The following is a 15,256-nucleotide window of genomic DNA, read 5'->3' as shown; positions in this document are numbered from 1 at the left end:
ACTGAAGAAGAAGAAGAAGAGGTTGCGCTGCTGAGCACTGGTGGTGTGCTGCAATTTACAGCTGATCTAGCTAGTACAGTGTGTGGGAACTCAGGAAACCGTTTTCCGTGCGTGTTGTCTTGAGTACCAGCAATGGCCTTGTTGAAATCTAGCAAGATAATTTCTACCGTCGGGGTTCACCCTCCATTGGGTGTACTCTCCATTCGTGCCAGGTAAATTGTACTCCGAGAGTACTGCTTTATTGTTGTTTTATTGACTAGTCGGCTAGTTAATGTTAGCTAGCTAGCTCAGTTAGCTGACAGCCATAGACAACTTGTGCAGAGCTAGCTAGCAGACGAACGACCCTTTGACTTTCCCCTCAAAGGGAGCAGGCTTGCTTGCTAGCTAGCTCAAGACAAATGGACAGCTAGCATGTTAGTTAACTGTTTTTCACAGCCATGTCCAGGTAATTAGCAAAGTAGCCAATGATGTGACGTTAGTTAGCGGATTTCATAGGCCTTGTGAGGCTGGTTGGCTATTTGCAACCTCGCCACACAAACCAAGGTTGTTCAGTAGCTAGCTGGCAAGCTAACTAGGATCCAACGATGTGTTTTGGCAGCTAACTGGTTACCTGATAGCCACAGCTAGCTACATTTTTTTTTTTTATGTTGGAGGAGTTGAAACAGCTTTGTTAGCTTGCTACACACTAAAGTCAAAGATTTTATCTGACAGTGCTAAAGTCACAAAACACTAACTAGTTAGTTTGTATTATGTAGCTACAAGCTAGCTGGCTGGGCATGTAGTGCTTTCTCCCCTCCACATGACTGGTCAAGCATGTTTCATTACTGTACTACTGCTGACCACTGAAAGAAAGCTAGGCCCATCAAAATGTAGTCATTGATGCAATAAATGATGTATGCCTATGGACAGAATGTCATCCTTGCAACATTAGTGGTTGGTTGTTGATGCTGCACACAGGTTATCCAGCATTCCTCTGTGTGAAAGCAGACTTTAGCTTAATCAACTTCAGACTGTTAGGAGATTACCACCACCTAATTTGGATAAAATCCTACTTAGTGCAAAGGTATCAGACTACTTAATTGGGTGTAAATTGAGTCGATGCAAGTCTGTGATTTACCGGCTCTATCTTCTACGGGGTGATTCAATCTACCTCCCCGACTGTTTCAGCTCATGGTGGTCCGAGGTGCAGATGGGTCCCCCTGACCCCATCCTGGGGGTGTCGGAGGCCTACAAGCGTGACACCAACCCTAAGAAGATGAACCTGGGTGTAGGAGCATACCGTGATGACCAGGGCAAGCCATATGTCCTCAGCTGTGTTCGCAAGGTGTGTTCAATCACTGCTAGATGATTATGATGATAATGAATCATTATATACCTCATAACTTGATAAACTAACAACTTTTACGAGAGACTAGAAGTTAAAAAGACGTCAGCCTAGCTGCCTACAATCGCTTTGACACCGAGAACAACAGACTTAACTAAAAACCTTGGCTTGACTTTGACCCTCTGTATTCTTAGGCTGAAGCTCAGATTGCTGCAAAGAAGCTGGACAAAGAATACCTGGCTATTGGCGGTCTGGGGGACTTTACCAAGGCATGCGCCAAGCTGGCTTTGGGAGACGACAATGAGGTCATCAAGAGTGGCAGGGTAAGTCGAGCTTTTCCTGGAACCTCAGACATCCTGATTCTACAGCACAGCTTTAGAAGCCTTATTTTGACAGTTTGTTGTTTATTCCCTGTTCACAGAACATCACTGTCCAAACTATTTCTGGAACTGGGTCCTTGAGAATTGGAGCCAACTTCCTGGTAAGAGCCCTGATCCTTTTGCTTTTTTACAGATCTAACCATCATCATGAAGGCTTGAATGACGGTCTCTTCTTTTCCCTAATTTCTTTGTTCCTGCACCCCTCCTTTAGTCCCGTTTCCATACAGAGGCCCGGGATGTGTACCTGCCCAAGCCCTCCTGGGGGAACCATACACCTATCTTCAGAGACGCTGGGATGCAACTGAAGGCCTACACCTACTATGACCCAAAGACCTGTGGCTTTGACTTCCAGGGAGCCCTGAATGACATCTCTGTAAGACATGGCACAGAAGCCTAATCTCCCCCTACCAATGTGTATACATTGTACTCCCCCTATCAATGTGTACTTCAAGTAGCTGCTGGGATCAACAAATGTGTTATTGTTTCCTCTTATTCAGAAAATCCCTGAGAAAAGTGTCATCATGCTTCATGCCTGTGCCCACAACCCCACAGGAGTGGACCCTCGGCCAGAGCAGTGGAAGGAGATTGCTAACCTGGTGAAGGTAAACACAGCTAAATATAAAGTGCTGTAGTAGGGTCGTTCCACGAAATGAGTGCCTTTTGCGTCGCTTTGATATTTTAGGTAGAAAGTGTGCACAACATTTTTAAAAGCCTGTTAAATTAAATGAAGTGCCCTTTAATATAGACCATATGAACAATTCTATAAATCAGATTTGTTATATGAATAAAGACTTGCTAAAGTGCCAAAAACCAGAGTTTTGACATGTCCCTATGTGCACCCTCGGTGACTTCTAGGAAGATTTTAACCCAAGATTTCATGTGAAACTTGTCCCTCATTTTAAGGTCAACCCTGTTACGTGAACTGAACTCTCGTTTTAATATGGTAAAACTATTCCTTTAAAAAATTGTTTTAAAATAAACATTGAACATCTAATAGTCAAATCATAGTGTAAAAGCAGGTGAGCTGGTTCTACTATTTTTTGGGCAATTTTCTGGTGTTTTGTGGAGGAAAACTGAGCGGGTGGAGTATAACACGTCAACCATGTTACCCATAGATAGACAGGCTAGAAATGTTTTAACAATAATCTCTGTTGCACACAACAAGCTTCCATTCCCCCTGTCACAAGGGGATTTATGGCTGATTTGAAGATGAAATCGTCAACCCTGTTACGGTCAACGCTGTTACTGTACAGGTTTTTTTCTGGATCAAAAAAGGGGCTTAGGTGGTGGGCATGGCAATGGGTGCGGCCGGCCCGTTGGCGCGGCTGAATTTTAGAGAACATTTTAGAGGCCCCCCATCTTGGTGTAGAATATTTAGCATTTTTAAAGCACATTTCCTGTAATTCTATTCATTTTGCTATGGCTATTGCTGTGTTCTTTTGCTTAAACATAAAACAAAATCAATACGGCTAAATTTATTGTTTTGGGAATTTTCCATTCTCCCTGACTGTGTTACTTGAGCTTTTATTTTGGTGACTATTAGTTCTCAAAGATTATATTATTTAAAAAATATATATAGGTAATTATTTTCTACATTATATCTGGTTTTAGTCGTTTAAGTTTACACTGGTGGTATTCAAGTGGTGGAACGACCCAGTAGCCCTATGAAACCTAATTCGATCCACCAACCAGGCCAAAATACAGTGCCTTAAGAAAGTATTCATACCCCTTGACTTATTCCACATTTTGTTGTTAGACTGAATTTAAAATTGATTTAAATAAATAACATCTCACCCATCTACCCCATAACGACAAAGTGAAAACATGTTTTTAGAGGTATTTGAATCATCTGTATAGAGCTGCTGCATATGCTGTCTGGCAAAATCACTATTTTGTAGTTCTCCAAAGTAAATAAGGCATACATTTATGACTGCTGAATACCAACTATAAATCACTTAGATCATGTATTTTCAGGTAGAGCAAGGTTCGCACAAGGTGCTTAAAGTACTTTAATTTGGCACTCTGAAATTCAAGTACTGAAATACCTTGAAAATCAGACATTTTCTGAAGTTGGTACTTCAAAAATACTTGAATTAAAATGAGAGGAGAACAGAAAGTGATCAAATATATTAATATAAAAAATATTAGAAATGTATTGGTCTTAAGAATTAATTTCTAAGCAGACTACTAAGTTTTATTTCCTCACGTATTTCGTGCGCTGGTTGCCAGGCAAGCTCGCTCATTCCACCCACACTGCCACTCAGCCAGACAAGTACAGAACTGACTGATTCAGCGCCGCCAAACGTCACATCGATAGCTAAAATCCCGGGCAAATGTCGATTCAACCCTGCCTGCAGGATATTGATGTTTATGAATGGTTTTGCCAGACCCATCCAGGGATGTAGTAGAAGGTAAGCACCGTTTACGCACCTTTTTATTTGTGAAATAGCGTTCACTTGCCTTTTTATTTAGTTAATTATCGCTTACCCACTTATTATTGCGTTCCAAGCGTTGACCAACGCTCAGAAGGCTTCTTGATCTGAGTTCTAATCGGGCCTACCTCTGTGAACGAGTGGAATCATGAATGATTCATGTATGCTCGTTATGTTCCCTACTCCCCCGGATTTGCATACACCAGAGCAGTGTTTCACAATCCTGGTTCTGGGGGACCTAGATGTAAGGCTTTGTTTAGTCCCGTGTAGCTCAGTTGGTAGAGCATGGCGTTTGCAACGCCAGGGTTGTGGGTTCGTTTCCCACGGGGGACCAGTATGGGAAGAAAAAAAATGGATGCACTCACTAACTGTAAGTCGCTCTGGATAAGAGCGTCTGCTAAATGACTAAAATGTAATTAGCCTTTTTAGCAGTGCATTCACTCACCACTCTGTCCAACAGGAAACTCCACACACGACATAGGCCGAGAGGTGAAACAAACCTCAGCCCAGACCTACAGTGGCAAGTGGTAGATGCCGCTGACAGTGTGTGTGTGTGTGTGTGTATATATATACATACATACATACATACAGTGGGGAGAACAAGTATTTGATACACTACCGATTTTGCAGGTTTTCCTACTTACAAAGCATGTAGAGGTCTGTAATTTTTATCATAGGTACACTTCAACTGTGAGAGACGGAATCTAAAACAAAAATCCAGAAAATCACATTTGTATGATTTTTAAGTAATTAATTTGCATTTTATTGCATGACATAAGTATTTGATACATCAGAAAAGCAGAACTTAATATTTGGTACCGAAACCTTTGTTTGCAATTACAGAGATCATACGTTTCCTGTAGGTCTTAACCAGGTTTGCACACACTGCAACAGGGATTTTGGCCCACTCCTCCATACAGACCTTCTCCAGATCCTTCAGGTTTCGGGGCTGTCGCTGGGCAATACGGACTTTCAGCTCCCTCCAAAGATTTTCTATTGGGTACAGGTCTGGAGACTGGCTAGGCCACTCCAGGACCTTGAGATGCTTCTTACGGAGCCACTCCTTAGTTGCCCTGGCTGTGTGTTTCGGGTCGTTGTCATGCTGGAAGACCCAGCCACGACCCATCTTCAATGCTCTTACTGAGGGAAGGAGGTTGTTGGCCAAGATCTCGCGATACATGGCCCCATCCATCCTCCCCTCAATACGGTGCAGTCGTCCTGTCCCCTTTGCAGAAAAGCATCCCCAAAGAATGATGTTTCCACCTCCATGCTTCACGGTTGGGATGGTGTTCTTGGGGTTGTACTCATCCTTCTTCTTCCTTCAAACACGGCGAGTGGAGTTTAGACCAAAAAGCTCTATTTTTGTCTCATCAGACCACATGACCTTCTCCCATTCCTCCTCTGGATCATCCAGATGGTCATTGGCAAACTTCAGACGGGCCTGGACATGCGCTGGCTTGAACAGGGGGACCTTGCATGCGCTGCAGGATTTTAATCCATGACGGCATAGTGTGTTACTAATGGTTTTCTTTGAGACTGTGGTCCCAGCTCTCTTCAGGTCATTGACCAGGTCCTGCCGTGTAGTTCTGGGCTGATCCCTCACCTTCCTCATGATCATTGATGCCCCACGAGGTGAGATCTTGCATGGAGCCCCAGACCGAGGGTGATTGGCCGTCATCTTGAACTTCTTCCATTTTCTAATAATTGCGCCAACAGTTGTTGCCTTCTCACCAAGCTGCTTGCCTATTGTCCTGTAGCCCATCCCAGCCTTGTGCAGGTCTACAATTTTATCCCTGATGTCCTTACACAGCTCTCTGGTCTTGGCCATTGTGGAGAGGTTGGAGTCTGTTTGAGTGTGTGGACAGGTGTCTTTTATACAGGTAACGAGTTCAAACAGGTGCAGTTAATACAGGTAATGAGTGGAGAACAGGAGGGCTTCTTAAAGAAAAACTAACAGGTCTGTGAGAGCCGGAATTCTTACTGGTTGGTAGGTGATCAAATACTTGTGTCATGCAAATTAATTACTTAAAAATCATACAATGTGATTTTCTGGATTTTTGTTTTAGATTCCGTCTCTCACAGTTGAAGTGTACCTATGATAAAAATTACAGACCTCTACATGCTTTGTAAGTAGGAAAACCTGCAAAATCAGCAGTGTATCAAATACTTGTTCTCCCCACTGTGTATGTATGTATGTATGTGTGTATATATATATATATATATATATATATATATATAATTTACTTTTGTCATTTAGCAGACGCTCTTATCCAGAGCGACTTAGTTAGTGAGTGCATAATCTTTTTTTCATACTGGCCCCGCGTGGGAATCTAACCCACAACCCTGTATGTATGTATGTACGTACATACATACATACATACAGTGAGGGAAAAATGTATTTGATCCCCTGCTGATTTTGTACGTTTGCCCACTGACAAAGAAATGATCAGTCTATATATTTGAACAGTGAGAGACAGAATAACAACAACAAAATCCAGAAAAACGTATGTCAAAACTGTTATAAATTGATTCGCATTTTAATGAGGGAAATAAGTATTTGACCCCCTCTCAATCAGAAAGATTTGTCTCCCAGGTGTCTTTTATACAGGTAACGAGCTGAGATTAGGAGCACACTCTTAAAGGGAGTGCTCCTAATCTCAGCTTGTTACCTGTATAAAAGACACCTGTCCACAGAAGCAATCAATCAATCAGATTCCAAACTCTCCACCATGGCCAAGACCAAAAAGCTCTCCAAGGATGTCAGGGACAAGATTGTAGACCTACACATGGCTGGAATGGGCTACAAGACCATCGCCAAGAAGCTTGGTGAGAAGGTGACAACAGTTGGTGCGATTATTCGCAAATGGAAGAAATACAAAAGAACTCTCCCTCGGCCTGGGGCTCCATGCAAGATCTCACCTCGTGGAGTTGCAATGATCATGAGAACGGTGAGGAATCAGCCCAGAACTACACGGGAGGATCTTGTCAATGATCTCAAGGCAGCTGGGACCATAGTCACCAAGAAAACAATTGGTAACGCACTACGCCGTGAAGGACTGAAATCCTGCAGCGCCCGCAAGGTCCCCCCTGCTCAAGAAAGCACATATACATGCCCGTCTGAAGTTTGCCAATGAACATCTGAATGATTCAGAGGAGAACTGGGTGAAAGTGTTGTGGTCAGATGAGACCAAAATGGAGCTCTTTGGCATCAACTCAACTCGCCGTGTTTGGAGGAGGAGGAATGCTGCCTATGACCCCAAGAACACCATCCCCACTGTCAAACATGGAGGTGGAAACATTATGCTTTGGGGGTGTTTTTCTGCTAAGGGGACAGGACAAGTTCACCGCATCAAAGGGACGGTGGACGGGGCCATGTACCGTCAAATCTTGGGTGAGAACCTCCTTCCCTCAGCCAGGGCATTGAAAATGGGTCGTGGATGGGTATTCCAGCATGACAATGACCCAAAACACACGGCCAAGGCAACAAAGGAGTGGTTCAAGAAGAAGCACATTAAGGTCCTGGAGTGGCCTAGCCAGTCTCCAGACCTTAATCCCATAGAAAATCTGTGGACGGAGCTGAAGGTTCGAGTTGCCAAACGTCAGCCTCGAAACCTTAATGACTTGGAGAAGATCTGCAAAGAGGAGTGGGACAAAATCCCTCCTGAGATGTGTGCAAACCTGGTGGCCAACTACAAGAAACGTCTGACCTCTGATTTGTCAAAAAGGGTTTTGCCACCAAGTACTAAGTCATGTTTTGCAGAGGGGTCAAATACTTATTTCCCTCATTAAAATGCAAATCAATTTATAACATTTTTGACATGCGTTTTTCTGGATTTTTTTTGTTATTCTGTCTCTCACTGTTCAAATAAACCTACCATTTAAAATTATAGACTGATCATTTCTTTGTCAGTTGGCAATTGTACAAAATCAGCAGGGGATCAAATACTTTTTTCCCTCACAGTAATTAATAACTTCACCATGCTCAAAGGGATATTCAGTGTTGTTTATTGTTTTATTTTTACCCCATCCACCAATAGGTGCCCTTCTTTGCGAGGCATTGGAAAACCTCCCTGGTCTTTGTGGTTGAATCTGTGTTTGAAATTCACTGATCGACTAAGGGACCTTACAGATAATTGTATGTGTGGGGTACAGAGATGAGGTAGTCATTCAGAAATCATGTTAAACACTATTATTGCGTCCTTGCAACTTATTATGTGACTTAAGCACATTTTTACTCCTGAACTTATTTATGCTTTCCATAACAAAGGGGTTGAATACTTATTGACTCAAGACATTTCAGCTTTTCATTTTTTATTAATTAGTAAAATGTGGGATATTGTGTTTAGGCCAGTGACACAATCTCAATTGAATCCATTTTAAATTCAAGCTGTAACACAACAAAATGTGGAAGAAGTCCAGGTGTGTGAATACTTTCTGAAGGCACTGTATATAACAAGTTCTCTCATAATTTCCTTTCTTCCAGAAAAGGAACCTCCTGGTGTTCTTTGACATGGCCTACCAGGGCTTTGCCAGTGGTGATATTGACCGTGATGCCTGGGCTGTCCGTTATTTCATTGAGCAAGGCCACAACATTGTGCTCTCTCAGTCCTTTGCTAAGAACATGGGTCTCTATGGTGAGTTATGATAATCGCACTGGTCATGTTTGAGGATAATGTTTTTGGGAAAACAAAATACCTTATTTATTTATTATTTAAGCTAAGCAACATGCCTTGTGTGGTGGTGTGTGATGTCCTCAGGTGAGCGTGTTGGGGGCTTCACTGTGGTGTGTAAGGATGCTGAGGAGGCCAAGCGTGTGGAGTCCCAGCTGAAGATCCTCATTCGGCCCATCTACTCCAACCCTCCCATGAACGGAGCGCGCATCGCTGCCACCATCCTCAATACACCAGACCTGTACAAAGAGTGGTGAGTAAGCGTCATCCACGAAGTGTCATATTTCAATTGTGCCTCATAGCCAATATGATATGGGCCCAGCTGAGTCATGGCTGTTCTCTTCCTAGGCTGGGGGAGGTGCATGGCATGGCCAACCGCATCATCACAATGAGGGAGCTGTTAGTGGCCAACCTGAAGAAGGAGGGCTCCACTCAGAACTGGCAGCACGTCATTGACCAAATTGGCATGTTCTGCTTCACAGGGCTGAAGCCTGAACAGGTAGAGTAACTGTGTGCTGATACTCTACACTGTCTCATAATATAGTATGTGATTTCCATTGGGTCACCTACTGGTAAGGAATCAATGGATGAAACATTGAACATGGCTATACTATAAGTATCTGTCTAGATATCAAATTCCTTAATATGCAGTTGATGAGTCATAATGAGTATAACTATTTCAACTTGTGCAGGTGGCGCGCCTCACGAAGGAATTCTCCGTCTACATGACAAAGGATGGGCGTATCTCCATGGCTGGTGTCACCTCTGGCAATGTGGGTTACCTTGCACAAGGTATCCATGCAGTGACCAAGTGAGATGGCTGACCAGGAGTCACACCGTAGTCCCCACCAGAGGACAGAGGGGTGGTAGCGTCAGACAAGAAAAACTAAACAACCTTTATGTAAATGAACCCTCTCCTCTGCTTTCCTTTAGGGAAAGACCCAAAAGTAATAAGATATACCATAGGGTTATTTTTGTTGGCATTTTCTGTTGGCATTGTCTAGATATTGTATGTTGGACCATCTGTGACTAGGTTTTTAATGTGGGTTCCCTGGAAAAATATCCATTACCCTCCCTCAGACATACATGCAGTGGTCATGAGCTCAAAATATATTGTCTAAGTCATACTTGACAATGAAAACTAACGAGCACAATATCACTGTTTGGAATCATGTCCTATAAGTCCTCTCACTTGGCTTGAGCACACCCTGTCTCTAAGAACTGTGCTCAACTATTGGGTGTGACATGGAACTCCAAAGTAATAATGATTAAGACATTTCTCTAGAAAATTATTTACTAAAGATACTGTCTCTCTTTCAGGTAATTTTATTGAAATGTGCGTCTAATTTATTAAGGATTAATTTACAAAACCTCTTTCAAAAAGGTGCTGCAAACCTTTGTTTCAACGTTATAATGCCAGTGGAACCTTTCTAGGTGATGGTACTGGAGTCATGGCACTTGTTTTATGTGGGACGATATGTGCTGCATGGAGTCACTGATTGTGATGATCAGCCAGCCACAATGTGTGCTAAGGATGTTATTTTGCTGTTGTAACTTATTGTAACGGATGAGCACTGTCTACCAATCAACAACTGCCACATCTCCCACTGATAATGTACCATGTAATTAAATATAACTATATTATATAAATCTATCTATGGGCTGTACACAGTATACTGTATGAACTGTTTTGACTCTCAATTAGCAGGAGCATGAAGGGTGTTTCGTTGCTTGCACATTGCTTTGTACTCCCATACCCCGTCATTTTCTTGACCATCATTGAAAGTCAAATGTAATGCACCTTAAGATGCCCTCTGACTTTTAAATGGTGTACATCACAGGCTGCTGGTGGCACCTTAATTGGTGAGGACGGGCTCATAGTAGTCACTGGAACGGAATAAATGGAATGATATTGAATGCAGCAAACACGTTTTCCATGTGTTTGATACCATTTCATTCACTCCATTCCAGCCATTATTATGAGCCGTTCTCCCCTTCAGCAGCCTCCTGTGGTGCACATTTCTGAGGGGCCATGGAAAGCACAGTTCAGGCGACCGGTAACACTTTCCCTCAAAGCCAAGCATTGGCTTGAAATTCAGAGTTATGGTTTTTACTTTGTGTTGTGAAAGAACAAGATTAATGGTGGGCTCCACCTTGTACATTATGGTATGCAGGGTCACAAATGTTCTAAAGCATGTCAGTAGAAGCTTTGAAAGGGTTTTCAATCACCTGCTCTGTTGAAGTTCCAGAACTCTGACACCATGTGGTCTCAGGAGTTAGAATTATTTTATTTTTGCACATTTGGTAGAGGCATCTGTTTCTGTTCCGAATAGACACTGATTTGAACTACTGTACCCCTGATCTTTTTCTGGCCAACATCACTATCCACTTCTGTTTCATGGATTCATTAAACTGAAGTTCATTTGAATGGTACTAATCTGATCATGATTATGTTTCTCAGAAGATGTTATTAATGTTAGACCAGTGTAAGTTATCACTGTAAAATAAAGATGGTTGCACAGTTTGTGTAAATGTCAGTTTCTTCATTTTCAGCAATGATTCAAGCGCAAAGTAAACTGTATTAGTGAGAAGGTAAACGTTTCTTACCACGGTCGGTCCGGCAAAAGGGAAAGGATAAGGCGCTTAAGGCCTAAGACTTTTTTTTTTTTTTTACTAGATGATTACTCACGTTAGGCTACATTTATTTTCCATTATGTGCTATATACGCCTACTATTGGTGTGGTTATTGCAACGAGATGCGCGTAAAATGGCTTACCATTAAATCTAAACCACTGCAGTAAATCGTTGTGTACTGTAGAGTCAGTAGTCACTACAGTGCATACGAAGAAATAGCCCAAAATAACTAATGACTTCTCATAATAACCACGAGTTGTGCTTTTAAACGTTAAAGATAACAGCACCCAGCGAGGCCTCGGTCTTCAAATAGTGGAAAGTCTGGTGATGCGAGCTCTTCTCCGGGTAAGATTATTGCCAGAAACCTAGCCCAAAGGCGGCAGATGGCGAAATTGAGTCGTTTTATTTTACCGACCAAAGCGAATGCCTGCAGCCGATTATACACTTCCCCGTGGACCAGTTCATACATAAAACAATCTCCATTCAGGATGCAAAGGTGTCGATTTCCTCCTTAACTCGATTTAATGGCAAGAAAGTGGAGAAAAATAACTGGAAAAATATGCTACTTTCTTTATGAAACACCATTTTCCACCACTATGCTAGAAATAACAATAACGCATATCATCTGTGTTGTCCATAATTGGTGGATTGACTGAAAAGGATCATGGTTAATTTCTACACTACACCTGGAAGCCACTACCCTGGTGATTTGGAATATCACCATGGATGATTTTATAAAGTTGATGGTTTGCACGTTTATGCTTTGACTATGCAAAGTTGAATGTACAGTGGGGGAAAAAAGTATTTAGTCAGCCACCAATTGTGCAAGTTCTCCCACTTAAAAAGATGAGAGAGACCTGTAATTTTCATCATAAGTACAAGTCAACTATGACAGACAAAATGAGAAGAAAAAAAATCCAGAAAATCACATTGTAGGATTTGTAATTAATTTATTTGAAATTATGGTGTAAAATTAGTATTTGGTCAATAACAAAAGTTTCTCAATACTTTGTTATATACCCTTTGTTGGCAATGACACAGGTCAAACATTTTCTGTAAGTCTTCACAAGGTTTTCACACACTGTTGCTGGTATTTTGGTCCATTCCTCCATGCAGATCTCCTCTAGAGCAGTGATGTTTTGGGGCTGTCGCTGGGCAACATGGACTTTCAACTCCCTCCAAAGATGGCTAGGCCACTCCAGGACCTTGAAATGCTTATTATGAAGCCACTCCTTCGTTGCCCGGGCGGTGTGTTTGGGATCATTGTCATGCTGAAAGACCCAGCCACGTTTCATCTTCAATGCCCTTGCTGATGGAAGGAGGTTTTCACTCAAAATCTCACGATACATGGCCCCATTCATTCTTTCCTTTACACGGATCAGTCGTCCTGGTCCCTTTGCAGAAAAACAGCCCCAAAGCATGATGTTTCCACCCCCATGCTTCACAGTAGGTATGGTGTTCTTTGGATGCAACTCAGCATTCTTTGTCCTCCAAACACGACGAGTTGAGTTTTTACCAAAAAGTTATATTTTGGTTTCATCTGACCATATGACATTCTCCCAATCCTCTTCTGGATCATCCAAATGCACTCTAGCAAACTTCAGACGGGCCTGGACATGTACTGGCTTAAGCAGGGGGACACGTCTGGCACTGCAGGATTTGAGTCCCTGGCGGCGTATTGTGTTACTGATGGTAGGCTTTGTTACTTTGGTCCCAGCTCTCTGCAGGTCATTCACTAGGTCCCCCCGTGTGGTACTGGGATATTTGCTCACCGTTCTTGTGATCATTTTGACCCCACGGGGTGAGATCTTGCGTGGAGCCCCAGATCGAGGGAGATTATCAGTGGTCTTGTATGTCTTCCATTTCCTAATAATTGCTCCCACAGTTGATTTCTTCAAACCAAGCTGCTTACCTATTGCAGATTCAGTCTTCCCAGCCTGGTGCAGGTCTACAATTTTGTTTCTGGTGTCCTTTGACAGCTCTTTGGTCTTGGCCATAGTGGAGTTTGGAGTGTGACTGTTTGAGGTTGTGGACAGGTGTCTTTTATACAGATAACAAGTTCAAACAGGTGCCATTAATACAGGTAACGAGTGGAGGACAGAGGAGCCTCTTAAAGAAGAAGTTACAGGTCTGTGAGAGCCAGAAATCTTGCTTGTTTGTAGGTGACCAAATACTTATTTTCCACCATAATTTGCAAATAAATTCATAAAAAAATCCTACAATGTGATTTTCTGGAGAAAAAAAATCTCAATTTGTCTGTCATAGTTGACGTGTACCTATGATGAAAATTACAGGCCTCTCTCATCTTTTTAAGTGGGAGAACTTGCACAATTGGTGGCTGACTAAATACTTTTTTTCCCCACTGTACTACCTAGATAGCAGTTTTACATTACAATTGCATCATGTAATGTTCTACACTGAACAAAAATATAAAGGCAACATGCAATAATTTCAAAGATTTTACTGAGTTACAGTTCATATAAGGACATCAGTTAATTGACATCAATTCATTAGGCCCTAGTCTATGGATTCCACATGACTGGGAACACAGATAAACATCTGTTGGTCACAGATACCTTTAAAAAAAAAAATGGTCTCAGAGCATTTCATATTCTGTACGTAAATCTGAGACACTCCGTTCAGTATGATATGTTATGTTTGGTATAGTTACATAAGAAAGGGGGGTGGATGGGTGGGTTGATAACGTGAACATCTCGCAACCCAAATGTTGTGAGTTTGAATCTCATCACGGACAACTTTAGCTAATTTTCAACTACTTACTACTTTTTAGCTAGTTTGCAACTACTAGGCATGTTAGCTAACCCTTCCCCTAACCATAACCTAAATTATTTTAGCTAACCCTTCACCTAACCCTAACCTTAACACTTTTAGCTAAAACTTCCCCTAACCCTAACCTTAGCCCTTTAACCTAACTCTTAAATGTAACCCTAACCCCTTGCACTAACCCCTAGCCTAGCTAACGTTAGCGAGCTAGCTAACGTTAGCCACCTAGCCACCTAGCTAGAATTCTTAACATATCATACGTTTGCAAAATCGTAACATATGGTATGTTTTGAAAATACGTGACATTTAATACGAATTGTAATTCGTAACATATAATATGAAATGGGTGATGGACCTCCACAAATTAATACATACCATACGAAACATAATATATCATATTAAATGGAGTGTCACGGATTTACATACAGAATAATACGAAATGCTCTGAGACCAGGTTGAAAAAAAGGTAGGGGCGTGGATCAGAAAACCTGTCAGTATCTGGTGTGACCACCATTTGCCTCATGCAGCGTGACACATCTCCTTCGCATAGAGTTGATCAGGCTGTTGATTATGGCCTGTGGAATGTTGTCCCACTCTTCTTCAATGGCTGTGCGAAGTTGCTGGATATTGGCGGGAACTGGAACACGTTGTCTTACACGTTGATCCAGAGCATCCCAAACATGCTCAATGGGTGACATGTCTGGTGAGTATGCAGGCCATGGAATAACTGGGACATATACAGCTTCCAGGAATTGTGTACAGATCCTTGTGACATGGGACCGTGCATTACCATGCTGAAACATGAGGTCATGGCGGCGGATGAATGGAATAACAATGGGCCTCAGGATCTCGTCACGGTATCTCTGTGCATTCAAATTGCCATCGATTAAATGCAATTGTGTTCATTGTCTGTAGCTTATGCCTGCTCATACCACAAGCCCACCGCCACCATGGGGCACTCTGTTCACAGCGTTGACATCAGCAAACTGCTCGCCCACATGACGCCATCTGCCCAGTACAGTTGAAACCAGG

The 15,256-nt window shown here is 42.3% G+C and overlaps 1 protein-coding gene across 1 annotated transcript; it reads left to right on the top strand.

Annotated features, from left to right (window-relative positions):
• Positions 1–11,330, top strand: got2a (glutamic-oxaloacetic transaminase 2a, mitochondrial). The gene is made up of 10 exons (XM_084171642.1): positions 1–212; positions 1,168–1,324; positions 1,519–1,647; positions 1,746–1,805; positions 1,916–2,077; positions 2,202–2,306; positions 8,620–8,770; positions 8,894–9,059; positions 9,155–9,305; positions 9,499–11,330. Exons 1-10 carry the CDS (start codon positions 133–135, stop codon positions 9,619–9,621), a joined length of 1,284 nt encoding a protein of 427 aa, XP_084027768.1. The 5' UTR covers positions 1–132; the 3' UTR covers positions 9,622–11,330.
• The last annotated feature ends 3,926 nt before the right edge of the window (positions 11,331–15,256 follow it).

Source organism: Coregonus lavaretus (genome assembly GCF_964263955.1).
Source record: "Coregonus lavaretus genome assembly, chromosome: 11".
NCBI lineage: Eukaryota > Metazoa > Chordata > Actinopteri > Salmoniformes > Salmonidae > Coregonus > Coregonus lavaretus.
The sequence above is the reverse complement of the archived record's forward strand: the minus strand, read 5'-3'. Positions and strand labels throughout refer to the sequence as shown.

What these genes read in the sequence shown, in the direction of transcription:
- got2a (XM_084171642.1), top strand. Translation starts at nt 133, where the DNA reads ATGGCCTTGTTGAAATCTAGCAAGATAATTTCTACCGTCGGGGTTCAC. An exon ending in GTACTCTCCATTCGTGCCAG is followed by an intron (nt 213 to 1,167) that starts GTAAATTGTACT and finishes CGACTGTTTCAG; the next exon opens with CTCATGGTGGTCCGAGGTGC. An exon ending in TAAGAACATGGGTCTCTATG is followed by an intron (nt 8,771 to 8,893) that starts GTGAGTTATGAT and finishes TGATGTCCTCAG; the next exon opens with GTGAGCGTGTTGGGGGCTTC.